This window comes from Anarhichas minor, unplaced genomic scaffold (genome assembly GCF_050575085.1).
Source record: "Anarhichas minor isolate MPS153535 unplaced genomic scaffold, ASM5057508v1 ptg000004l, whole genome shotgun sequence".
Lineage (NCBI taxonomy): Eukaryota > Metazoa > Chordata > Actinopteri > Perciformes > Anarhichadidae > Anarhichas > Anarhichas minor.
This window is the reverse complement of record NW_027466450.1, coordinates 16,475,598-16,501,683: the sequence shown is the minus strand read 5'-3', so window position 1 is coordinate 16,501,683 and position 26,086 is coordinate 16,475,598. Positions and strand designations below refer to the sequence as shown.

General features: G+C 41.0%; 1 protein-coding gene across 2 annotated transcripts in view; it reads left to right on the top strand.

Annotated features, from left to right (window-relative positions):
- The window catches only part of gdap2 (ganglioside induced differentiation associated protein 2), a 29,463-nt gene extending 4,241 nt beyond the window's left edge, over positions 1 to 25,222 (top strand). Inside the window, exons 4-14 of one of the 2 annotated variants that reach the window (XM_076111274.1) lie at positions 505 to 658; positions 999 to 1,087; positions 1,809 to 1,885; positions 2,302 to 2,461; positions 4,241 to 4,394; positions 5,254 to 5,330; positions 7,754 to 7,830; positions 7,978 to 8,117; positions 16,423 to 16,477; positions 17,435 to 17,578; positions 22,034 to 25,222. In XM_076111274.1, the coding sequence (XP_075967389.1) occupies positions 505 to 658; positions 999 to 1,087; positions 1,809 to 1,885; positions 2,302 to 2,461; positions 4,241 to 4,394; positions 5,254 to 5,330; positions 7,754 to 7,830; positions 7,978 to 8,117; positions 16,423 to 16,477; positions 17,435 to 17,578; positions 22,034 to 22,075 (1,169 nt within the window). In that variant the 3' untranslated portion in view covers positions 22,076 to 25,222. Of the gene's footprint in view, positions 1 to 504; positions 659 to 998; positions 1,088 to 1,808; positions 1,886 to 2,301; positions 2,462 to 4,240; positions 4,395 to 5,253; positions 5,331 to 7,753; positions 7,831 to 7,977; positions 8,118 to 16,422; positions 16,478 to 17,434; positions 17,604 to 22,033 lie in introns of both variants that reach the window. The other variant, XM_076111283.1, reaches the window with a different exon arrangement.
- The last annotated feature ends 864 nt before the right edge of the window (positions 25,223 to 26,086 follow it).

The window sequence follows — 26,086 nt, the reverse complement described above, 5'->3', positions numbered from 1 at the left end:
ATCTGATTCATCCGTCTCAAACACCTCGTGTTGACTCTTGTCTGAAGTTAATTGTTTTTAAAGTCCGGAGCTTGAAATTCATGGATCTGGTGGAAGTTAAGACACAAATAACGTACGAAGCAAGAAATAATTAAAAGAAATTCTCGTTTTCCTAAGTGGAAGATTTAACTTTAAGAAAGATATTTTTTTACCTTTTAGAAAAAGAATGTGTATTTAATTTTTTGGGTGAATTTATGGAAAGTTTAGATGAAGAAATTAAGCAAATCAATTTAGGAAACTGTATAAAAATATGTTTTATATGTTGAGATGATTATTTATATGTATGTGATGAACATTAAGTTACTATTTTAAGTTGTCCAAAGAGGTAGAAAGTATTTACTTCTGCCTGCTCCTTTTAGAACAAATCATATTATTTTTATTTATTTACTTTATTTAAAATCTGTTATTGTGTATTCTCCTTTTGTTTTCTTAATCGTATCTACTAATGTTCATGTTTGCGTGCAGGATGTCGGACCGGAGAGACGAAGCTGACCAAAGGCTTCAGCCTGGCAGCGAGGTTCATCGTCCACACGGTGGGACCCAAGTACAAAGCCAAGTACCGGACGGCGGCGGAGAGCTCGCTGTACAGCTGCTACAGGAACACCATGCAGCTGGCCGCGTAAGAACTCAATCAGACCGACCAGCTGATCCCGTCAATGGAGAGATGTTTGGTCTATTTTGCTTAAAATAATGACTTCTTTCACACTAGTGGAAAGAAAACATCTAAAATACACATTCAGGTGTTTGTTTTACTACTTTGTCTGTTTACGTCTGCAGATTTCTACTGAATTCACCAAAAGTTACCATTACATAATGCCTCATTTGCATATTTAAAAGACATTTCAGTTGCTGTGCAGCGGTACTTGTCTTGTGAAGTTCATGTGTGTTTGTGTCTGTGAGGAACCGGAGCTGTTACTGTGGTGAACATAAGTGTGAGGTGGTTGTTCTTGTTTCCTCAGAGAGCAGTCAATGGCGTCTGTTGGCTTCTGTGTGGTGAGCACGACCAAGAGAGGATACCCACTGGAGGACGCTGCACACATCGCTTTCAGTAAGACACGCACACACACACACACACACACACACACACACACACACACACACAGCTCTTTATCAATGAGGTACAGACTCACACACAGTTTGCAAGTGAGTTATCTGTGTGTATGTGGGACTGAATAATAACACTCCACTTAACCTCAGTGCCACAAAGACACACAGACGTCTCCAAACTGAGGTTGAACATATTATACAGGCACACACACGCACGCACGCACACACACACACACACACACACACACACACACATTCAATGACATTTATTCAAAGTAAACTACATGTTCACTTTAACGCATGACGTTCTGATAAGATCATAATCTGATGATGGATACAAACAAACATATTACAGATGCAATGACCTTAAACTGGACCGTTACGTTGTTTAAGTTTAGTTATTGCTATAATATTTATTTATAGTCTGTAGAAACAGACGGGAGAAGTGAAAATGAACTTACAACTAACGGATCAATGCAGCAGTAGACCAGCAGCTCCTGTGTTCTGAGGTTAAATGAGTGTCACTGAGACGACCGCACTGACTTCAGTAACTCTTTCAAAAGAATCTTTACTGAAAACCTTTAGGTTTTTGAAACGAGCAGACATTTGTAACTTGTGACGGACATTTTATTAAAGCAGACGGTTGAATCTGTATTCCTTTAATTGTCGTCGGCGTGTCTTAATGTGTGAGGTAACAGGAGTGTGTGTTTGTGTGTTCATAGGAACAGTGCGCAGGTTCCTGGAGAATCATGGAAACAGCCTGGAGGCCGTGGTGTTCGCTGTGTCTGACACAGAGGAGGTGTGTGTGACTTCAGTCACTGCCAGTTCCCTAAACACTGCATCCCACAGTGGTCACAGTATGGGCAGCTGACAAGTGTATTCAGAAAGGGATTTATATTTTATATATTTATTTCTTATAATTTCTGGGTAGTGAGGTTACTCGAAATGTAAACATGCCCCCTGTGGTTACCACTTATATTTACACTTTGTCATCTGAATATATGCTGCCCTGTTGTCTAGTATGACGATATATTTGGGCCTTAATGTGTGTGTGTGTGTGTGTGTGTGTGTGTGTGTGTGTGTGTGTGTGTGTGTGTGTGTGTGTGTGTGTGTGTGTGTGTGTGTGTGTGTGTGTGTGTGTGTGTGTGTGTGTGTGTGTGTGTGTGTGTGTGTGTGTGTGTGTGTGTGTGTGTGTGTGTGTGTTCGTTCTCTCAGCCGGTGTATAAGAAGCTGCTGCCTCTGTACTACCCTCGCTCTGAGGAAGAGGAGAAGGCCAGCCTGCCTCTCATCCCGGCCGACATCGGCAACTCTGAGGGGGAACCCGTCGTCCCAGAGAGACAGATCCGCATCGCCGAGAAACCAGGCACCGTGGAAGGTATTCAAACCATTTAAAAATATATATATAATGTGAGGAAATGTTTTCCCGTCATTAGTAAAGCCACGTAATGTGCTTCACTTTCATGCCAGCCATCTTTTATAAGGGTAGGAATCTTTTTTTCATCATCAATTGATGTGCCTTTGAGGCTGTAAGAGTCACACGTGCATCATTTATTATTTTATTCCGCTCCATTTCTGTCCTCACTCATCTCACACTGAGGAACCGTTTGTTGTTCTTTCCCAGTTTAATTTCACGACAGAAAGATGGCGGCACAAAATCTAACTAGAAAGTGTCCAAGTGCACAATAAAGGTAATAATGTGAAGCGCTGCAGCAAGTTGCAGTGTTGTAGTCGAATAGTCAACAGTTTTAGCGTCGTCCACCGTTCTGCTACTCGTTGTGACACGGGAGACGTTTCAACTGGTTGCATCATCACCGCTAGATGACGCCAAATCCTACACAATGGACCTTTAGATGAATGGAAGCAGTGCATCAGTGAGAAGCAAATGCAAAAAAGAGTTTGAGGCCTGTACCAAGGGCCTGTACTCAGACATTTAGCGTTGTTTTATTATGCTTTTATTTGTCCTCCATTTATATGTAAACTGAGCAGTTTTTACAGCAGTCATGAAAGAAGTGAGAAAGGGCGAGGCGTCAACCTTTGGTTCTGGAAAGTGAAGCAAAGTAAACCTGCATCCTCTCTAGTGTCCAGCAGGGGGCGACTCCTCTGGTTGTATAGAAGTCTATGAGAAAATGACTCTACTTCTCTCTTGATTTATTACCTCAGTAAACATTGTAAACATGAGTTTATGGTCTCAATCTCTAGTTTCAAGTCTTCTTCAATACAGCATGATGTTCATTTAGTACATTATGGTCCATTTAGAGTCAAACAGACCATAAAGCAGGGGATGCTTTAGGGCGGGACTACACAGTGATTGACAGGTCTCTACCAGAGACGTATACGGCGTCTCTACGTCACTCCTCCTCAATCTGAATATGGTCACTTCTGCAAAAAGTCAGGATGGAGACGGCCAAAACACCGAACTCTAAGCTTCAAAATGTCAGTCCACAAACCAATGGATGACATCACGACGACTACGTCCACTTCCTGTACACAGTCTGTGGAAAGAGCCAACACTCACATGACTGCATGTGCAGTATTTGACTCTGTTGCATTGAAAATAAGACAGACAAAGAAGAACCAAAAGGCTGAAATAAGCAATTATGACTCCCTTCTAAGCCTTAAACCCTCATACAATCCTCCTCAAAGGATCGTGAACGTAGCAGCAGCCCATGTGTTCGTGGGTTCGGCGTCGAGCCCGTTGCCTCCATTGACCTCCGGTACAGAAGAATGTTTGCGGCGCTTCAAAGGTGGTGAGATGTGGCTTTGGCGTATTGATCCAAAGCAAGCAGTCCTGCCTGTGAGTGAAACCCAACAACAACATGCTGATGTAATCACACTGACAGACACGCACAGCCTTTTGGATGTAGATGGGATGCGTGGACATGCGTACAACCGTACATGTGGTTTGTTTTTTAGAAAAACAAACACACACACACAAATAATGTCATGCTTGCAGATGATTAAGGATTAGTGAAATAAAATAAAGACAAGATGAGATGAATCCGGGATAATTTACTGGTTTATTTTTGTGTGTTGTGTTTCAATGGATATGCTGCATCTAACTTTACCATAACTCTCGTGTATGACACCGTCACGAATCCATCAGCGCCAGTAAAGTCAATTAAAGGTCCAGTTATCATCCGTTTGTTTGTTTAAGTTGATGATTCTGAAGAGGAGAGTCTGAAGTCGGATCTGGGTCAGGTGGGGAACCACGCTTTCGCCCGGATGGAGGGTGACGTGGACAAACAGCGGAAACAGATCCTGCAGGGCCAGATGTCGGAGGCGGCCATCTTGAAACAACACCAGAGGAAGTAAGAGTCCGAAAACCAAATTGTAAAGTAACTGGAACTTACTGGAGGGGGGAAAAAAAACACGTTTTATATGATAAAATATGTTGTGACCAGTTAAGTGGTGTCCCATGAACTAGCATTAGCAACATTAGCTTTGGTTAGTCCCGCCCCTGACGCGGATTGGCTAATCGTTAGTCCCCTAGCTGTGCTCATAGGGTCGATTACTTTTTAACAGGTGGCAACCTCGGTTCTGCCAAGTGAAGCCAGTGCTCCATGTGTTAAAGCTGCATTCTCTCTAGTGTCCACCAGGGGGCGACTCCTCTGGTTGTATAGAAGTCTATGAGAAAATGACTCTACTTCTCTCTTGAGTAGAGTCATTGGCGTCTCTACATCACTCCTCCTCAGTCCAGATATGGTCACTTCCTGTTCACTGGTTGCAAAGAATCAAGATGGCGACGGCCAAAACACCAAAACTTTAGGCTTCAAAGCTGCAGTCCACAAACCAATGGATGACATCACGACGACTACGTCCACTTCTTCTATACAGTCTGGGGTCTGGACCCAGGCAACTTATAAATTAAAATATATAGAAATCAAATGACAGGGTTCAGATAAGAGCTACTAAACTAAGAGAATATTTGCTACAGAAACACATTTCAGATGCAAGTCCAAACTGTATTATATTCTGCAACCATGAACCATAAGTTAATTAAGTGTGTGTGTGTGTGTGTGTGTGTGTGTGTGTGTGTGTGTGTGTGTGTGTGTGTGTGTGTGTGTGTGTGTGTGTGTGTGTGTGTGTGTGTGTGTGTGTGTGTGTGTGTGTGTGTGTGTGTGTGTGTGTGTGTGTGTGTGTGTGTGTGTGTGTGTTCATCTCCTGCAGTTACGGTCGCTGGCTGTGTCGGGCGAGAGCAGAGGATCTGTCAGACATCGCTGCACTGAAAGCTTTATATCAAACTGGTACGTGTTGATGTGTGTGTGAGACACAGAGAACCACAGAAGTTATATACTGGAACCCTGTGTTTGGAGTCAATCTGTCTCCTGTGTTCTGTAAATGTGAAAGGATAAAAGAAACAAAAGAAGGGCATTTACAGAAGTGTGTGTGTGTGTGTGAGTGTGAGTGAGTGAGAGATTCTTCATCCGCTAAATTATTTTCCTCCACATCATTGAACACAGCACTGTTGTGGTGAAGCATCCGCTTTCTTTGTTTCATTAAATGAAATGCAGCATCTCCATCTCAGCTGTTATGAGGTGCAGTTTGATCTCATTACCAGCAGGGGGCAGTGTTGTGCAACAGTTTAGCTCCAGTGATTTGGTTTTGGGGGGTTAAAGGTCAGTTTGCTCATGACCTCAGATGGGAAATTAAGGAAAGAAACCACAGTGGAAAGAAAACGTCCAAAATACACATTCAGCTGTTTTTGTCACCAAAAGTTAACATTAGCATATTTAAACATAACATTTCAGAAAACTTGTAATACAATAAATACTCTGCTTAATGTGAGTGATGAAGTGGTGAAGTTTCATGGTGATATCTATGAGTTCATGTGTTCACCTGTAGAGTCTCTAAATGTCTGTAATGTAACTAAACGTCTCTTTAAAGGACGTTTCCTCTCAATGAGTTTGTTCTCAGACTCTGATGATAAATCTCCACTTCAGCAGCTCTTACATTCACCAAACTTCACTCTTTCATTCCTCTCTGTGTGCTGAAGGTTCACACAGAGGGGTTAGTTCACACATCACTCATTTATACATTTTTGAACTTAAAACATGGAGAGTTTGTTTGTTTGTATTTTTGTCTGTTTACAGTATTTTCTGATTAATGCAGTGATTTCAAAGAGATTTCCAAAATTCCATCTGTAAAAGCTTTTGACTCTAATATGTCAACATGAATCAAGAATGTTGAATCCAATGTTCAGATTAAATGTATGCAAATCGGCACACGTTTAATAAGATAGTGCCTCGTTTACATATTTCAGAATGTTTCATTTTAATCTCAATGATATTTAAGTGAAATTAAAGACAATAAATGGCAGAAAACTAATGTAACTACTGTATATAAACAATCAGAAGAAGAGAATACGATGCTTTTCGTCTTGTGGTTAAGTGTCTCATGAGGATGAAGATGACTCGAGGCTTCAGTTTTATTTACCTGCATATCAATATGTCCTCTAGTGACAGGTCTATTTCACAAGATTAGTTTTCTATTGTGATATCTGGTGTTCAAAATAGGCTGATTACTTAAACAATGAATGTGTTTGCAGAAATATTCAAGGTTAAGTTTCTTTTCAGATGAAAGAAATGCAGTTTAAATGAAATGTTTTCATCAAAACTAGAGTTTAAAACACAAAGCATCTGAAGTGTTGGGCTTCAGTGTGATGGAGTAAAGTGAGACCAGCAGAGTAAAGACGTGATTAACGGCGTTTGTCTTTCATGGAAGGAAAGGATTGTGTTCTCATCAGGAAACCACAAATACTGAATTAATAGAACAGCTATGTGGGAGGACTGGACACAGAGAACATGAATAGAAGAAGAATTTCACCACAGAATCAAGAACATCCTCAGAGACGCATGCGATGAGGCTGAGCTGCTGCAGTGACGACCGCCTCGTCTCTTCCAGAGAGACGCCGTCGCTTCTCGTTCACAAAGAGAGAGAGCCGGAAGAACGCTGAAGAGCTCCGAGCTCAGCTGTTCACATAAAAGGCTTTTACAGGCCGTCAAATTCAAACAACTGTTACTCACATGTTGTGGAATACACCAGAGTGATAACTGAGATATTTGCAAATTGATTAAAGCTGCAACTAACGGTTATTTAAAGAATATATTTGTTTAGTCTTTAACATATCGGAAAATAGTGAAAAATGTTCGCAGAGCCCAAGATTATTATATTTTACGTACTGATCATCAAAAGCTGTAATTTAAGTAAGTTAATCAATTAACGACTTTAAATTAAATCTGTGATGATGTTGGTCGTGCAGGAAACATCTGCAAAATTTACAGATACGTAACTTAAGTTATAACGTAAAATATGAGAGATTTTACCTCCATCAGCCTCTGATTCCATCTGCTGGTGTAAATGTTTTCACTCCTCAGTTCATATGTTGATTTCTTCAGAGAATAAATAAATTTGAATTATATTCTTTAAAATGTCACAAGTTGTCAGAGCCCACAGTGACGTCTTCTTTTGTTCAAAAACACAAAGATGTTAAATTCATAATGACAAACAAAGAAAATACTCACTTTTGAGAAGCTGCAACAAATGAATGTTTGGCATTTGATAGATGATTTATATTATTGATTATCTACATTCAGAACATTGTTAACATAAGCAGGGACGACGCACGAAAAGAACGGTGTGTGTGTGACCTGTTAATGTGTGTCCCCAGGTGTGGACATGTGTGGCAGGACAGTGATGATTTTGGTTGGACGAAACATCCCAGTGACCCTCATTGACATCGAAAAGGTAACAAAACAGGATGCTTATTTCAAAATAAAAGGCTTTTATTGATGTTACAGTCAATCTTTGGTGTGTGTGAATAATATATATAATATATAAGAAACAAACTTATTTATAAAACAAACACAAGAGTGACCAATTTTTCGTGTGCAGGCGCTGCTGTACTTCATCCACGTCATGGACCACATCACAGTGAAGGAATACGTGATGGTTTACTTCCACACGCTGACCGGCGAGCACAACCACCTGGACTCCGACTTCCTCAAGAACCTCTACGACATCGTGGACGCCAAGTCAGTCTGACCTTTCACACTCCTCGTTAAAATGAGCTGCTGGTCTGAGTAACAGTCCTCTGGGAGCGGTGCATAGATGGGACCTTTTCCTTTAACCCTTTCTCACTGGGACACAGAATTTATTTAAGTATTCATGGTGGGAAAGAGGATTTGCAAGTGTCCGCCTGAATCCAGACTCTGAAGAGAAAGTTCAGTCCAGTCAAATATACAGCAATTGCTGTTACTGTCCAGGCCGCAACCTCCGGTTCTTCCGAGTTAAGTCAATACGAATGTTTCTGAAAACATTTGAGGGGAGAAATGAGCCATGCAGCTGCTGAATCTGTCTTTCATTGAAGATTAAAAATGTTGAGTTTCAAAGAGTTTTACGAGGAGGCGAGTGGCCTAGATCTCAACTTTATGCAGATGTGGCAGATGCCCCATCTCTCGAATAGCACCGCGGAGCTACCGAAACGCATCGCACTGCTGCGCACACACACAATGAATGGAAAGCCTAGAGATGATGGATCCTGTGGACACGCAGCATGTTATTGAGCCATGGATTCCTGGGAAAAATCCCAAGCAAGCGCTCTTTGCTTCATGTCTTTAACCTGCATTATCTCTAGTGTCCAGCAGGGGGCGACTCCTCTGGTTGTATAGAAGTCTATGAGAAAATGACTCTACTTCTCTCTTGATTTATTACCTCAGTAAACATTGTAAACATGAGTTTATGGTCTCAATCTCTAGTTTCAAGTCTTCTTCAATACAGCATGATGTTCATTTAGTACATTATGGTCCATTTAGAGTCAAACAGACCATAAAGCAGGGGATGCTTTAGGGTGGGGCTACACAGTGATTGACAGGTCTCTACCATAGACGTATACAGCGTCTCTACGTCACTCCTCCTCAGTCTGAATATGGTCACTGAAGACTGGATTTTCTAGTCTGACAAGCAGAATATTAACGAACGCCTTGTGTATGAAATGTCTGTATCATCACTGCGTTTTTCTAAGCTCTAAAAATCAGTCATTGTCTCACTCCCTCCTCCTCCTCCTGCAGTTCTCGTACTCGTTGAACCTAAGTTACGACGTAGTTATTAGTTCTTTTTGTTTTGACCGTGGCGACCGGCCCACCATAACAGAACATCACCAGACAAAAAGTCAGATAATCTAAACCTTACACCAAATATGTTTCATAGATTTTGACATTTTGTACTAACATTTTTACATTTTCCTATAATTGGACTTGTCATTTTGGTTCAAAGCACCACATGTTGTGAAATGAGATTACTTTGAAGTCCAATATAAAGCAGCGTTAGCTTAGTTCCCATTGTTTTAGTCTCTCTCCTCTCAGTTGTGTCTCGTCCCTCTGAGAAAACTCTGCAGCTCTTATTGCTTTAACCTCCCTCCCACGCAAGGGCACGGCTTTAATGTTCTGTGCTGTATGTTCTGGGTTTGCAGTCATTTGGCTAACTCCACGCGGCCGGCCGGCCCGGCAGCGTCTCCGCTCTTTAACACCCAGAACTGCGTATCTATAAACATAAATCGTGAGGCGTTTTCTAAGAAATGGTGGGAAAACCTCCAGATGGAACGGCGGTCTGACGGCAGCTCACTGGCGTTTTTTGCCATTTCTCTGTTTATTGTAATGGAAACACTAAGTTTGAAAATATCTTAATTTAAATGTAAAAGTGCAGAAATGAGAGACTTCTCACAGTCAAATCCGTAGCTGGATGTGATCAAATGCAACATCTTGTGTCATTTGACCCTCGTTTGGCTCTCAGTCAGTCAGACGTCTGCAGCTGCGTCGGAGTTCACGTGCATTGTTGCTGCCACGGTGTGACGCCGCCAAGCTTACAGTGTTTAGACGCTTGGAACAGCAAAACGAGCTGGAAAACACTTTTGGGTTTTTTTGCTGTGTGTTTTGGAAATCTGGCGGCCATATTTGGAACAGGAAACCCAAACTTGGACGTGTGTTTTGAGGATGATGTATCGGCTGTGACTCGGCCTTAATCAGAAAGTTTTGAAAGCACTGAAATAGCTCTGGACAGACAAAGGAATCACTCACAGAGATGATAGTCTGACTTTATTTGTGATTAAGTTGAAGAATGGGCCTTTCAGTGGCTCATTGCTCAGAAATAAAGACGCTTGAAGTTGAATTTATTTGATCACTTGTTTTGTTTTTTGAAAAAGGAAAACAGTGGAATTTATATTGGATCATGGAGTGAAGCTGTTTTTAGTTTAATCCCGCTCCACCATATGGGGCACTAAATAATTTCATCTTCATTAAAACAAACGATCTATTGGTTTTGAGTGAGGAACAAAACGTTTGTCTCATCCTGCAGAGTTTTCTTAATTGGCGTTTAAAGTCGTCAATAGTTCCTCTCAAATAGGAATTTGATGTTTTTCACCGGATCCGGTGACTGCAAACGATTTATTTTGGGTAAAATGTTGCAAAAGTGAGACGTAGACTAAAGTGATTTTGATGAAATTTTTTAAAGCTTTGAATTTGTTGCTTTTCTTGAAGGGTGCGTTTGTCACAGATGATGTGTTTAACGTCTGTCGGAAAGTTGTAAATCCAATGATGGTGTCTGTTCCTACAGCTTCTGACTTTGATAAATGGTTTATTGTTTTGTGGTTCGGAGGGTTTAAATTAAATCCGAATCACACGCAGACAAACGTATCCGACTCTCGATAAATGTAGGATGGAGCCAGTGTCTTACATTTGAAGACAAACTTTCAACATACGGATGATAATCTGTCTGCCAGCTTCGCTCTATCAAACACGCGACAGATGCCTGGATCTAAATCAGGGATTTCTAATAAGAAACTTCAAAGATTGTTTTTATTCAAGCTTTTTAATGCGTTGTGTCATCGTTGCATCAAGTACTGTACACAAAGAGTCAGATGTTGTATTGGTACCAGACATCCTGCTGTGAGGTTCACCGTTGACGAGCTTTCTTTATTTCATTGAGCTAAATAGGAGCCACATCCTCCAAATAAAAACCAGAAGTGTTCACAGTTCCACATGGAGATCAGAGTAGAAACCACAGCTCTGTGATAATAATGTTCTTCAGCACAGTGTGACTCCAGGCTACTTATAGTTTTAGTCCAGGAACTAGGTTGTCCAAAAACCAAAGATATATCTGCCTGAATTTCAGAATAAATGTGTTTTTAAAATGATGCTATAGAGATTTTCTTGTTTGGTGCATTCATGGAAAAACATTTCAGTGTTTTTTTTTATCGTGATCCACTTGATCATCACATCTCTAACCACACAGTAATTTAACAAACAATCTTTAATAAAGCATCTGAACTAAGTTTATTGTTTAGCACCCTTCAACATGAAGGCACAAAAAACAAAAATAGGATAAACTGTCATCGTTCCAGAGATAAAGTGAATTAAACCGTTCTGGTTTATTTTTCTAGTAACTCCAATCAAATACGTTTCCTTTGTAAAGTAAGCGTCTTTACTTGGTGTTCCACCTTATGCCCCAAAGTATGTTTCATTTTTAAGCTCTACCTAAAATACAACATGTCATTCCTAAACAGGGCCATGAATTTGTCGTCTGTCGACATGTTCATAGAAAGAAAGTTCAGTTTAGTCTCTAGCTGAACGATGACACAGCAGTGATTCAACTTGTATCCGCTTGATTGATTTTAAAGAGCAGATCACGAATAGTTTAGTTTAACAATAAAAGGCTTCATCATTTCCTGAAACAACTGGGAGGTTTTTTTTTAACAAATATTACTCAAACTGGAGGAAATTGTGCATCTACAGGGAAACTACAAAATCATTTAGTATTTTTCTAACTGACTTGCAGAGAAACTCCAGAGCTCAATGGGTTAAACGTTTCTAGTTTCTAGTTGCTAGTAACCACAACCAAACAAGCTTCCTGTGTCAGTGGGAAACTCCATGCAGTCATTTCAACCCCCGCGTTTCTCTCATTCATTACTTTCTGAGTCAGCTCATTCAGTTGGTTTCGTCGCAGCTTTCTTAACCTTTTTCTGTCTGGAAAATTCAGTCAGTTAAGCCCTCAAGACTCTACAATGTAGGAGCATATTCCTCACGTTTGCCCCCTTTAAATGTGTCACCCAGCGGCTGTAAAAGTCATCTGCTGGTTATTTTTAGTCACAGTGGAGAATTACGAGAGAGTGCCACACAAAATACAAGAATATGAATGAAGACACCTTCATTGAACTTCCCCTTTCATCGGAAGAGGGAAACCCCATTTAAACATGACCGTGGTTATCCACGACCGCACCGTCGCTGAGTCATCTCGGAGAGTTGCAGCTCGGGGGTTTAATGCTAATCACCATTAAATGTCAAGGTTATTAAACCTCTTCCGCTCCTTGTGGATGCCGCCATCCACAACTGTACTACCTCTCAGACTGTAGCAGGCTCAGGTTTAGAGCTGGAGGGAAGGTGATGCATTGATACCCACCATGTCATGCTAGCTTGTCGGTCCCACCGCAGTGGGTCGAGGACTGCAATGATTGGCTCGGGACACACGCGGCTTCCATTCACATGATGGGTATGAAGTACTCTATTGGTATCAGGGTGACTTTGAGGATACTGGTAATGGGACAAGCATCGTCATTTTTTAAAACGATACCCAGCACAGTTTCCTGTAGGAAATACCTGATTTGAAAAAGCTGGAGTCTGGAAATGCTCTATCCGTCCTCTGATGTGAACCATAGACTGTATATAAGAAGTGGACGTTGTCATCGGGACGTCCACGATTTCGGCGTTGCCATCTTGGATTACGTCCGTCGCCATGTGTTTGCAACAGATACATGGAAGTGACCATATTTGGAATGTGGAAGAGTGACGTAGAGACACCGTATAAGTCTCTGGTAGAGACCTGTCAATCACAGTAAGCCCCGCCCCTAAAGCATCCCCTGCTTTATGGTCTGTTTGACTCTAAATGGACCATAATTTACTAAATGAACATCATGCTGTATTGAAGAAGACTTGAAACTAGAGATTGAGACCATAAACTCATGTTTACAATGTTTACTGAGGTAATAAATCAAGAGAGAAGTAGAGTCATTTTCTCATAGACTTCTATACAACCAGAGGAGTCGCCCCCTGGTGGACATTCGAGAGAATGCAGCTTTAACACATGAAGCATCGGCTTCACTCAGCAGAACAGGAGGTTGCCGCCTGGTTTGAACAAATTATTGGGTGCTATAAGAGTGTGCTGAGACAAAGCTCTTCTATGGACTGAAGAATCAGTTTAAACCTCTTCAATCTAACCATTGAGTGGTCCGCTGAAGGCCCAAAGAAAAGACAGATCTGCTCAATATTTAGAGCCTAGCTTCACCGTTGTGGTTCAATAATAATAACTATGGGTTTTTACACTTTTCTGGACTGGAAATTAAATTCAACATCCAAGTTCCAACAGTCTTCTCCCCTCTCATGCAACACTGTGGGGACATCGACCGAATGGAAGTTTGAATCGGTTCATTATTCTAACTTTGAGGTCACACTAGTTAAAATGTAAATAAAACATTTGGCGTCTGAATTTTACAGTTTTTATCTCTGTTACAATATTTCTTATTGATGGAAAGAAGAAAAACATCGGCTGATTCCAAACTTTTAAGCGGTTGTGTATAATAAACTTTTGTGGGGCCGGATAGCTCCAGTGGGAATCGAACCCTTTTCTCGGGTACTTGTACTTATTCTCCAAAAGCACAAAAGTCTGTTTCAGATCATGTTCATGGGTCACATTTCATATAAACACAACTTTAATCTGTGAACGTTATTAAAGTTGTACAGTTTCTACTCATGCCCAAACATATAAGTCACTTTTCAAGCAGTTGCTGCTCTTTTGGCTTGTTGAGGCAGCTACATAGACAATACAACCACTAGCCCTGGCCCTGCACGGCCAGTATGTTCAACACATCAAGCTATTGATTGGCAGCAGATGCATTTTGGCTCCAGACGAACTTAACCAGAAGACTAAAGCCAAACATGAACACACAAAAGTTTCCAAAACTTGTCTGGCTAAGTGGGGGGTCGTTGATTACTTTCTCCGGGAGACAGATGAGGGAGATCATTACTGTGGACTCCCAGGGGTCCTGAGCTGGACCAAAGCAGAAGCCCCACGTCATGGTGCAGGACTCCTGATTCCCGTCTGAGTTAGTTTGTCAGCTAAAAGATCCAGTTCCTCCCTCTGGAGGTCGACTGTTTTGCGTTATATCACCAGATGCAGCTCACCACAACCAGACCACCACTGTGTGTAGCATGACGATGCCAACGGTCACAAATGTGGCGTGTTATTGTCAGAGTACTGCCATGAAATGAGCTGCCAAGTGTCCTCTAACGGTGCTGAGTTGATTAAAGATGACCCGATTTGAAAATAACTGAGATTTGGTTCGCGAGTACAGTTTAGGTTACTGCAGGTTTGTTGTTGTCCCAGATTCACCCAGTGGGTGAAATCAAGGCCAGTGAATCTCAACTGGCAAACCTTTCCTCCCAACGATGTGGTTTCCTTGCTTCAGTGGACCGAGACCTCCAGCTCGCACTGTGGTCGGTTTGCAGCCGAGGGTGAAGTGGCTGGGACGGGGGGGGGTCAACGCCTCCATTTCTGAGTTCATGGTGCTTTGCCAGAGAACCGGTGGATTGGGTCTGGGGTTGCTGCCCCCTTTTGTGAAAGGAGTTCACGTGTCTTGAGGTCCTTTTTCATGAGTGATGGTGAGGTGATGTGAGATTGATGGGCTGGATTGGTGCACCATCTGGTGGTTTTGGCTACCAAGACTGTAAATGGAGAGCTTTGTCTGAAGGTGAAGCTCTCCATTTACCGATCTATTCCCATCCTCGCCTCTGGCCGTGAGCTCAGGGTATGAGATCATGGAGACTAGAGCAACTAAAAGGAGTTTTCTTTGCAGGCTGTTTTGCCTCAACCTTGTGGACAAGTTTAACTTCAGTTCTGAGAATTGATTAGTTCTGATTGTTGCAGCTTAGTGCAACAACTAAACACATCTGTCCAATACAGAATATTACAGAAACATCAACTCGGACAGATGTCGGCATTTAAAAAAATACAAATTTGGATGTAATTCTGGGATATCTTGCAGTCAGATTTGATTTGTGGGTGATGCTGGAGGAAAGGCCATAAGATAATCCATGGATATCCTATTATTACTTACATTGTGAATGTATTTTGACATCACGGCAGCACCGGAGGAAAATTCAAGGTAGCCGCAAAACCTCAAATAATCAGAAATAACCCTCTGGGGACCATGAATGTCTTTTCCAATTAGAGATGCAACGGATCATAAAACTCACGGTTCGGATCGGTTCACAGATCGGATCAGCACAGAAAAAAAAGGAGCAAATATAACTTCTATCGATCCCTGATCACGTGGACACTAATTGCCGATCATTGGGTTAAACGGATACAGATCCCTCTGTTGTTTGATTACAGCAGCTGCTCTACAAGGATCCAGAGTATTTATTTTTTTGTCATCGTCTCAAAAATCATTTCATCCACTCTGAAGTCAGTAAACCATCAAAAATACAAATAATTGTTATTCTTTAACTTTGTTATAGTCATTTAAAGTGTTTTTATTTTCTTCATAAAAACACAATATTCAAATGATACGGAAACAAAAGATCGTTGGTTAGCCGTTAGCGGTGCTGCTAACGTTACTAGCTCTCCTCCGTTGGTTAGCCGTTAGCGGTGCTGCTAACGTTACTAGCTCTCCTCCGTTGGTTTAAACCCTGATTGGTTGTTTACAATGAAACATGATCAGAGATCAGAGACTAGAAACACATGTTCTCCTGAATAATTGAGGATAACGATTGTCAGTAAAACTTTATTTCACACTGATGGTTAGTCAACGTTAAAGTGTGGATTTAATTCACGGTTCACATGCGTGCCGAACCGCGAGGGGGATCGTTACGGATCAACAACTGTCTGTTACGCCGCTAATGACAATCCATTCAATAGTTGTTGACTTTAGATGAACCACTGCTGGTGTGGTTAAAAATACAGAGTCCAGCTGAAAAGTCAGTTTTGCACTTTTGTTACTGAATGTCGTGAGACAGCAGTGATTAAACTTCACGGGCCTTTAAAAATAGACCACTCATAGATGGTTCGATTTTATAGCAAATGTTACCCAAACGGGAGGAATTTGTGCATTTGTCTGGGAAAATATTTCCAGCTGTTGAGAAGGAAGAACTACACACTTTGATCAGATTATCCTCAAACATCCAGGGCCTGGTAGAGCTTCTCTTGATCTTTGTCATCGTCTTTGTTTGTCTTCTGAGTCATTCCTTGCTGTGAAGTATTCACCCTGAAGGTTCCTGTTTTATGTTGTTGCAGGTTTAAGAATAATTTAAAGGCCTTCTACTTTGTGCATCCAACATTCCGCTCTAAGGTAAGAGTCTTGTTTGTGTTATTGATCTTTTGTTGTGTCAACAGAGCTTGCTCCGTATTCAGGCCTAGAGGATTAATATCAATGTGTTTACCTTGTGCTGCCCCGCCCACTATTTCCACTTCCTGTTCTTACTCAATTTTATTCGTCATTCCGGTTTAACTCTTGTAACGTTGACAATAAATGATATTGGGGAGCATACAACTCTTTTTTTTTTTTAATTTCTCTTGCTGCCAGAAGGGTCGACAAAGTTACGCACAGAGAGTTGAAATTCATGAATATTATCTCATCCAAAGAGCGAATGTATCCAACCTGTCCGTCTGTCTGTTAGCTCGTTGCTAGCTGGCTATCTATCGCCAAATGTAAACTTTGGCTCGTAAAGGCAAAAATAATGTTGTATATTATTTGTGTTTATTTCCATTGAGATATGTTCCACAATTAAAAAAATGTTCAATCTTCACCCCCAAAACATTTGGGTGACATTTAAACTAAATCATTTCTTTACATGTAATGTTGTTTTACGATACTTTGTTTGGTAAATGTGTTACTAATTGTGTCTTACTTCACATAACCCGCTACGACTGGCAACAATAAATGCAAAATAAAACACAGCAACCAAAAATTAGCGGCTAACTTTCCCAATATGAGGTATTATCCAAAAATGTGTTTGGATGCTGATCCAGATGCAAAAATCAAAAACTTGCAAATACTTTACTATGATTTAAAATAATGATTCTAGAGAATGGTGCAGCCTTGGCTGAGATTTGTCGTCTCCGAGTGCTTTGTGGTTTATATCTTTTTCTTCTCTGTTTTCTGGAATCTCAGTCCTCGTTGCTCCGTTTGCCAAACGTCTCCTCAGGGATCATTAAAGGTTCATCAGGTTTCATCTAGCTCTGTTGTTTACTTTACAGAGTTGTGTCCCTTTTTCTTATTTCCTCTCTTTCTTCTTCCTCATTCCAGGTCTCAACGTGGTTCTTCACCACCTTCAGTGTGTCGGGGGTGAAGGACAAGGTTCGCTACCTGGACAACCTACAGCAGCTCTTCACCTGCATCAAACCCGAGCAGATCGACATCCCTCCGTTTGTCCTGGAGTACGACGCTCGGGTAAGCGCCGCAAATACATAGAGAGGTAGATTTAACCATAACAATAAGTCATTGGCACGTAATCTATAACCATGTCATACTATTATATGACTGTACTATATACTGTATAGGGTATCAGTCTTTATGGAAATCTTCCTAAAACCTCCATCGAGAAATTCCTGAAATCCTCTTAAGTTGTCATTTTTGATCTAAAGGTAACGATACATTATTATCGCATTAGATGAAAAAAGGTATCCATCTTGGCTTTCAACAACCAGTAAACAGGAAGTGACCATATTTGGACTGCGGAGTGACAAAGAGACACCGTGAGACCTGTCAATCACTGTGTAGCCCCGCCCTAAAGCATCCCCTGCCTTATGGTCTGTTTGACTCTAAATGGACCATAATGTACTAAATGAACATCATGCTGTATTGAAGAAGACTTGAAACTAGAGATTGAGACCATAAACTCATGTTTACAATGTTTACTGAGGTAATAAATCAAGAGAGAAGTAGAGTCATTTTCTCATAGACTTCTATACAACCAGAGGAGTCGCCCCCTGGTGGACACTAGAGAGAATGCAGCTTTAACACATGAAGCTTTGGTTGAAAAGCGTTTCTCCTCCTCCACCATGGGTACCCTGTGTTTTACCTTAAAAAAAGACGTATATTGCAGCTTTAAAGAGCTCTGATGTCTAAAACTTCTAATCAGTGACTTGTGTGTGTGTATATCTTTGAGTGTTTGTGTCTGCAGCCTCCTTTTTGTATTTCCCATAAGTCTTTAGCATTCACAGGAGTCACAATGCTGTGTTTCCAGTTCCATACCTTACTGCCTCACATCCGCTCTCCGGTTTATTGTGTTTTAATGGAAACCTAACCTCTCGCAGATTTCAAATCTAAACACTGAAACGAGTTTACACCCCTGTTTATTTGACTCCGAGCTCTTATTCATCAGCTGTTTTGAGAACGTGAATGAGGACAAAACGACTGTTCATTTATCTCTGCTTGATGTTCCTCGTCTTCTCACTGATGTAAACCAGAGGAGGAAGGAAACGGGGAAACAAACAGCTTTTGTGTTTGTGTGCATTTTCCAGAAGTATCGCCTATAAATCAGTTAACCTATACACGGTTTAACTGAGAATGTCCAGGTTGTGTTGATTTCCCTTTGAACGTTGGGATCTGATGTGAAGATAATTGAATGAGGTCATTGGTATCGATAGCTTTCAGGAAAGTGTTGCAGTGTGAATGTTCTGAGTTTAAGCCAGCTAGGACATCAAAACGGTTTTCATGTCCAGTTTCTGAGACTCATAAAATAGATCCAGTGCTTGTTTGTGTTCCTAATGATCCGTGATCGACATCTGATTCTCAGTGTGTGTTGGCCGATAAAACGTATAAATGTGTCTTTTCCCGCGTGGAGGATTGAGGAAGTATTCGGTCCAGTCGACCTTTTAGCTCGTTTTGGATTCTTCTGTCAGGATTCAAACAAGTTTTCCATGAAACTGCGTTCACGATGTCAGTGGTGACACGTGAACGCATGAAACAAATATGTCGGGACGCGATTCAACATCGGGAGCGACTTATTGATGACGGTTCAAAAGCTCCGTCAAGGAATGTTGGCGTGTCTAGTTTGGGGAAACAGCCTCTTTGAAATCATTGAATTTCAGTCACTTGGACTGCACATGGGCACAAATGGAGACCATGTTTTCAGACCCATGCACCATTTGATTAAGATTGGATTTTGATATATAAATGCATTTTTGGGGTAGTTTTATTTCATGGTACCTTTTTATTTTAGGCTCACTGTGAACATTACATGAACAAATAAACACTTGAGCACTATGTGTTCCAGAAACAGAGCTCTACTCAAACACACCTACAGGTTGCACCACCTGTTCTTAGGATATACTTTGTCTGACAAACAGTGCAGTATGGACGTTAATATCATATTGACTGAACATTGTATGACTCGTAGCTGTCTTCGTGGGTTTGTTTAAAAAGTTTCCACCATGTTTGTCTGGTATGACAGCAAACACCTGGGGAGCTAAGTGCGGTGTGCAAAGCCCTGTAGTGTTCTCAATGGCTTCACTTACTCATCAGGAACTTATTTTTAGGTCAACTTTAGTCTTCATGAGAACACAAAGGGCTGGCCTCCTCTGAGGCTGGAGTACGGTGCATTTCCCCATGTTTCAGCCATGCAGCCAGCCGGTAAACTGGGCAGTAAGATTCAAATCAACACCTGGGTGTTGCTGTTACCCAGAAATAGTTTACTCTACTGGGTTGAGTTACGGTTCTGGTCCTGGATTCCAGGAAATAGTGAATCGTTTTGTTCACTGAAGGAGGAACACTTACAGTACACACATCCCGTCAGATGCAGGCTGTGAGCACAGATCATTTGATTCCTGAGAGAGTATATAGTAAACATGATTCTGATTATTCTATTTTTTTAACTTCAGCTTTACAGTTTTATAGCGAGTTTCAGATTATTTTTCAGCTGTCTGATGATACTCTTTTGGTTCACGTGTGTTATTTTTTGGCTGCATCGGCTGTTTTCAGAGCAAAAGCTGTAAAAACTCGACCTGCTAAACAGTAAACAGACAAAGTTAGCGACCAGCTGCTGAAGATACTGGAGCGTTCAGCAGCTAAAGAGCTAGATCTTTCCCTCAGGGGTTGGTGGAGACCAAAAACGGAGCTAAAAGAAAGAATATTCGACTGACAAAATGAATGTTGGTTTTTTTTTATATTTTAATGATCTCTTTGACCCCAATAACGTTCCCAGGGACTAAGACAACTGTTGTGGAACTCATTGCATTTCTACCACATTGACCAGAGTCTAAATTAAGTTACGGGGACATTTTACCCCCCAAAAAAGGCCCTGCAGGTCGGGGGTAGTACTCTCTCAAAGTAAAGGGTGGGATTTTGTAGGGACGACAGTCTCTGATTGGTCAAACTCACACGATGAAGCTGCTTCAACTCGTGCACCGCTTCATTCATTAAACAAGGAAGTGGTCTATTCAGGACCATCAGACGAGGACGAGGTGACGGCGTTTCTCTTTGTTTAATAACGTTAAAAGTAAAGTTAGCCTTTGCTGTCGGCTTCCCGACTCATTCATAATAAAGAGGGAGAGATTTTTGGTGGAAATGCGGCTTGAATAAGCAACTGTTTGCTAACAAGCACGCTACATCAAGTTAGAAGGCGATAATATGTTCATGTTGAGTTCACAGCTTGTTTGAAGCTTCTTAAAGGGGAAGAAACTTTTCTTTAAGGGCTTATTTTAAGAGCTTACAGCCCTCCTCTACAAACAAACGCACACACTCCGTGCCAAAGTAAGATGATATAATACAATGCTGATAAGCGGCGTGAGAGAATAACAGGTGAGCTTGAGTTACCTTTGAGCTCAACCAGTTGCATCATTCCTGGAACTTTGCATTGAAAAGAAAAAGAGCACACTGTACCTTTGTAGAACGGGAGGCGTCCAGCAAACAAAGACACAGAAGATGGTGTTTCATCAAGAACACAAGCAGCCCCATGCCCACCTCTTGTGGTGTTGGTTAAATAATTAGTGTCTTTTATAACACTTTTGTCTGGAGTCCATCGTGTAGTCACGGTGTCCCAGTAATAACAGTAATCATTGGGTCCTTTCTTACGATATATTGCAGACTTTTCTGGTTGTATTCTGCCAAAAACCTGAGGGAATTCTTTCCTTTTAACACTATTGTTGTATCTGTCATCCAAAACATTGTTCCTCTTCCATAATACCCAGAGCGGTGCATTCATGGCCACTTCTTAGTTGAGCGCAGCTGATTCACGATGCTGAGCCCGTCGCATCCGTCAGGGTCGACCGCCACAAATCAATTATCAACCTGCTGGAGACTAATCATGTCACCGACCGTCCCTGAGGGGCTTTGTGTTCTTCCTAACACGTTCTCTGTTGTTCGTTGTTGTCATGTAACGGCTGACTCTGTCACACAGGGTGGAAGAGAGATTCAGATCCACTATTTTAAGTAAAAGTACTGTGAAAATACTGCAATACAAGTAAAAGTTCTTCTATCAAACTTTACTTAAGTAGAAGTGTGTATGTATTCTAAGCAAGTCAGTGTTTTACTATTATATCTGGATTAATATTGCTGCTGCATTAATGTGTATGTTGCATGTCAACTGGTTTAACCTACATTAATGCATCATATTCTATCAGATCATATGTTGGTAGCGTCGCTGTCCTGTGAGAAAAATAAGTTGAATTTCTTTGCTGATTTATTTTACAAAAATTGGAAAACACTGGAATCTATACATCCAACATGTCTACAAGTGTTCCCTTGGAGGGGAAAACACGCGGCTCTATGTGCTTTATATATTAAGCTATTCACATCTTTACAACCTCTACTTGCAGCCTTTTCTCTCGGCGTAAACAGCCTGAAGTTCAGTCAAAGTTTCCAGAATAAGATAACGATCAATGTATTTTCCTCCTCCATCTCCAGGTGAATGGACCGTACCATCGCTCCCAGTCCTCCAGTCTGTGACAGGAGGCCGATCGGAGCTCCCCGCCGGGATGACGAGGTGCCGTCAGCCTGGCGGGTGGAAGTAATCTCTGGACCTCGTGCGGCTCTGAACTCCTCTTAAAAGGCTCTGAACCGTCTCTGTCCGCGGCCAGAAGGACAAAGCATATAACAGCCCACATTTAGCAGCATGTGGTCTGCTGAGTGGTCGCTCCCTCTCTCGCCACAGACTATTTGTGGATCTGGTGGTGGTTTCTGGATTATGCCTTACACCCAGGTTTCTTATTCAGCAGTTTCCTCAAGCATCCCTAAATATGAAGCGTGACGTCCTCGCCCACGTCTCAGAGTATTGTCAGACTTTTTTAAAAAACTAAAACTGTTTGAGTAAGATGACGTCGTTCTGTCTGGATGTCCACAGCGTCTCATTCTTTACGGCACAACGCTGGAAATGACCACCTCGGTACGTCTGTGTTCTCCTGCGGTCGCAATCGGTTAAAAACGCCGGTTAGCTAAGCTCGGTATCGTGCAACATTAACTTTTACATCACAAAGTTGTGTTTATCCATTTAGCTACTTAAAGGAATACTTGTAAAAAAAAATTCAATAAACTTATTTGCTTTCTCTCCTCGAGTTCGATGAGAACAATCGATCCCAGTCTCGTATTAGTACGAAGCCACATCCAGAAGACTGTTAGCTTAGCTTAGCATAAAGACTGGAAGCAGGGAAAAAAGCACACCTTTTCTTTAATGTTAGTTTATGAGCTTTAAAGGTGCTTAAAAGTGTATTTTCTTGCATTTGAACCAAGCCCGGTAGCTTAATGTTCAACCCACAGATATGAGAGGAATCTCTCTTCCCATCGAACTCTTGGCAGGAGAGCAAATCAACACATTTCACAAAATGTTAACGTGTTCGCTTTAAATCCACACGCATTGTTTGGGGAAAAGGTTCAAGGATTGTGGAAGTTCTGCTGCTCTGTTGCATTTCCTTTCGTAGGAGGTTTGTAATTTTTTTCACTTTACGGTTCGTGTGGAAGGTTTCTGTCACTAATGTTAAAAGTTAGCACTAAAAACACTTCACGGCTCAGTCAATCAACAGAAATGATATATATATATATATAATATTTAGTCACCTGAGCCACTGGGAACGTTTTTAAAACTTTATACATTAAACAATAAAGTCATTAATTAAATGAAATCACACTAATCTAAATTAATCTCTAATCACGAGTCAATCAAGAGACGTAGCTGTGGTTAAACCAGCCTGAAGGTGCTTCCTGTCTGCAGCTTTACGACCATTTATAGGAACTACAAACATTATTCTCTCACTGCACCAACTTATTTCACGTTTTTTTGCTTCCAAATTGTCCGTTAATGTCACATCTTGTCTTTCAGCAGCTCTGCTTCTTGTGATATTCATTAAGAAGGCATCGCTTTGTTTTACCTGTAGTGCTATTGATCAATCTACCACCGACCCGGTTACTCAAGATCACTTTCATGTGGGAACTATTCTCTACTTTACCAAACGACACCCACCGGCCGCGTCACCGTGCAGATGGAAGTGTGCGTTTGTACTCGATACTGCTAGCTAACGCTTAGCTACCAGCTGACGCTACATCAACGTTTACATCTCGTTCCACGAGTAGACGCACGCTTCCGTCTGGGCGGTGACGGCTCAGTAGAAAGAAAGTAGTTCCTGAATGGAACTGCTCACAACATGGTCCGTGGATTATCTAAAGTAACGGTGTCATGATTTCTGGAAAAGTGAAATTGCAGTTTTTCAAATAGTTTTAGCGGTGTAGCTCTGTTATACTGGAGAGAAGTCAGACATCTAACGGCTGATATCTCCAAGATTCAGATACCAACTCTGAAACAATCCAGATTGATAAGAAGCACTACAGATGAGAGGAACTGTCCCTTTAAGGGCAGATAAACCAGAATGCAAGAAAGTAGAATTATCAGATTCGCCGATTGGAGCGTAACATTTATTTGATCATGTAGCTCTCCTTTACTTGGTGTTTTTCACAAAAAGCACAAGTAGTTTGATTTAACTTGCGCTGCCAGACTGGAGGGTTTCCTTTAACGAGGCAATCGGCAAACATCTAATGAACTAAACATTTAGAACATTCCTGAGATTGAGTTACATTTGCAAGCAGTCACTATGTGGCCAACCCCGTCTGTCTGGTAGCCCGAGACAAACACACAATATATGTATTTGTGTATATATATATATATATATATTTCACATGTACTCACTGTCATGACATGTTTAAATCATTCAGGACATTTCACTCGATGGCTGAGATAAAGATCAATGCAAGCGGTTAAAATCAAATGTTTTTAACAACTTTAATCAACTGATTGTCTTTAAATCACCGGCTGAGATGATTCTAAGTAGAGCAGCGTTGAAATCTAGAGGATTTTCTCACTTTGTGCTTTTACAAAAAAGAAAAAGGTTTAAAGACTGAATCTGACAATGAATTGTTAAATAATGCAGCTCTGGATTATTTAGAAAACACAACCTCAGATAAATGTTTGTCTGAATGTATAAATATTATGAGCCAAACGTTGACTTCCTGGAAATGTATATTATCTTCTTTTTATGATTTCAAGATTTACAGTACGGTTACTGTTTTTTTTTTTAAACATATATGGATTAAAATGATTTTTCTCTGTAAAAGCGTTTGTTTTGTAATTGAAGGCTCCGTTTGTTCTTTTAGTTGAAAGGTTAACTTCTTACATTTAAGAATGACGCTGAACACACTCATATCTATCATCTGATGTTCTAGAAGAACATTTTTATACTCTTCAAATCGAGGACAGGTGTCCGGTTTGATGCATGTTTGATTTTTTGCTGACGTTCACAAATTGGTGCTTCTATTTAAACCGTCACCTCGCGTTCCACTGCACCGTTGGACAGTCGGACCTAACCGACTGGAAACCCAGAGAGTTCTTAGCAGCGATAACACCGCGGTCAAATTAAAAGTTATGTTTGTCTGTTTACTCGTAAAGCTTTTAACATTTCAGGGTTGGTGTCATCCGGGAAGAAGAAGTTACTCTATTATAATATACTATGACTTTATTACACTTTATAACAATGTAACACATTACTATGACGTTTTTATGACTTTTTGTTACGTACTATAAGATTACAAAATAAAGACTGTCGCACATGACTTCCTATGACATGTAATACTATGACTACTTTATCTCGTACTGTGTTTGCATGTTTGTCCCATTAAGGCGTGTTTGTATCTTGGCTTCGTCTTCGGAGTGTCTTTGTTTTCTTTCCTCGCAGGTTTCCAAAGGATCCAGGTGATGCCTGGACCGCTGCCCTGTCTGAGGCCCTCCTCCTCACCTCCTCTTCGAGGTTCCTTTCTTTTTCCCAGTAAAAGGGATTGTTTGAAGAACAGAGGATGTTGTGTGCCGTACAGATTGTAAACCAGACAAAAATTACATTTGTGATACTGGTCTACACAAATACATTTGTATTGGATTGAATGTACTATGACTTTTTTGTGACGTACAATAATATATAATTCATTTTTTGACATCGTCACAGAACAATTCTTTAACTGGAAGAAAGCAGGAGACACACGGGTATACTAGTGATTTATGAACTACAAAATAATCAAATCAATGTTGGCAATGCATGGCTGTTGTGCTGCATAAACAAGGTAAATAAAACAAACAAACACAGATGTGTGTTAAGACGACCTGCCGACCAAAGGAATGCTGCTGCTCAGGCTTCATGCTGGTGTGTCCCGTCCTGCTGAATACTCTCAGGTCAGGTCAGAAACGGTCACAAGATGACTTTTTATGACATTATTATTGATATAATATACTATACTTTTGTTAAAAACACTGTACTTATACTTAAGTAACCGTTTTAATACATGGCTTTTACGTTAAACAGAGTATTTCTACAATGTGGTATTACTACTCACATAAAAGACCTGCGTACTTCTTCCTCCACTGTGGTTAAGGGCTTTTCACATATATTCATGTTTTATGTGTGAACTGTAACGAGCGACTTACCT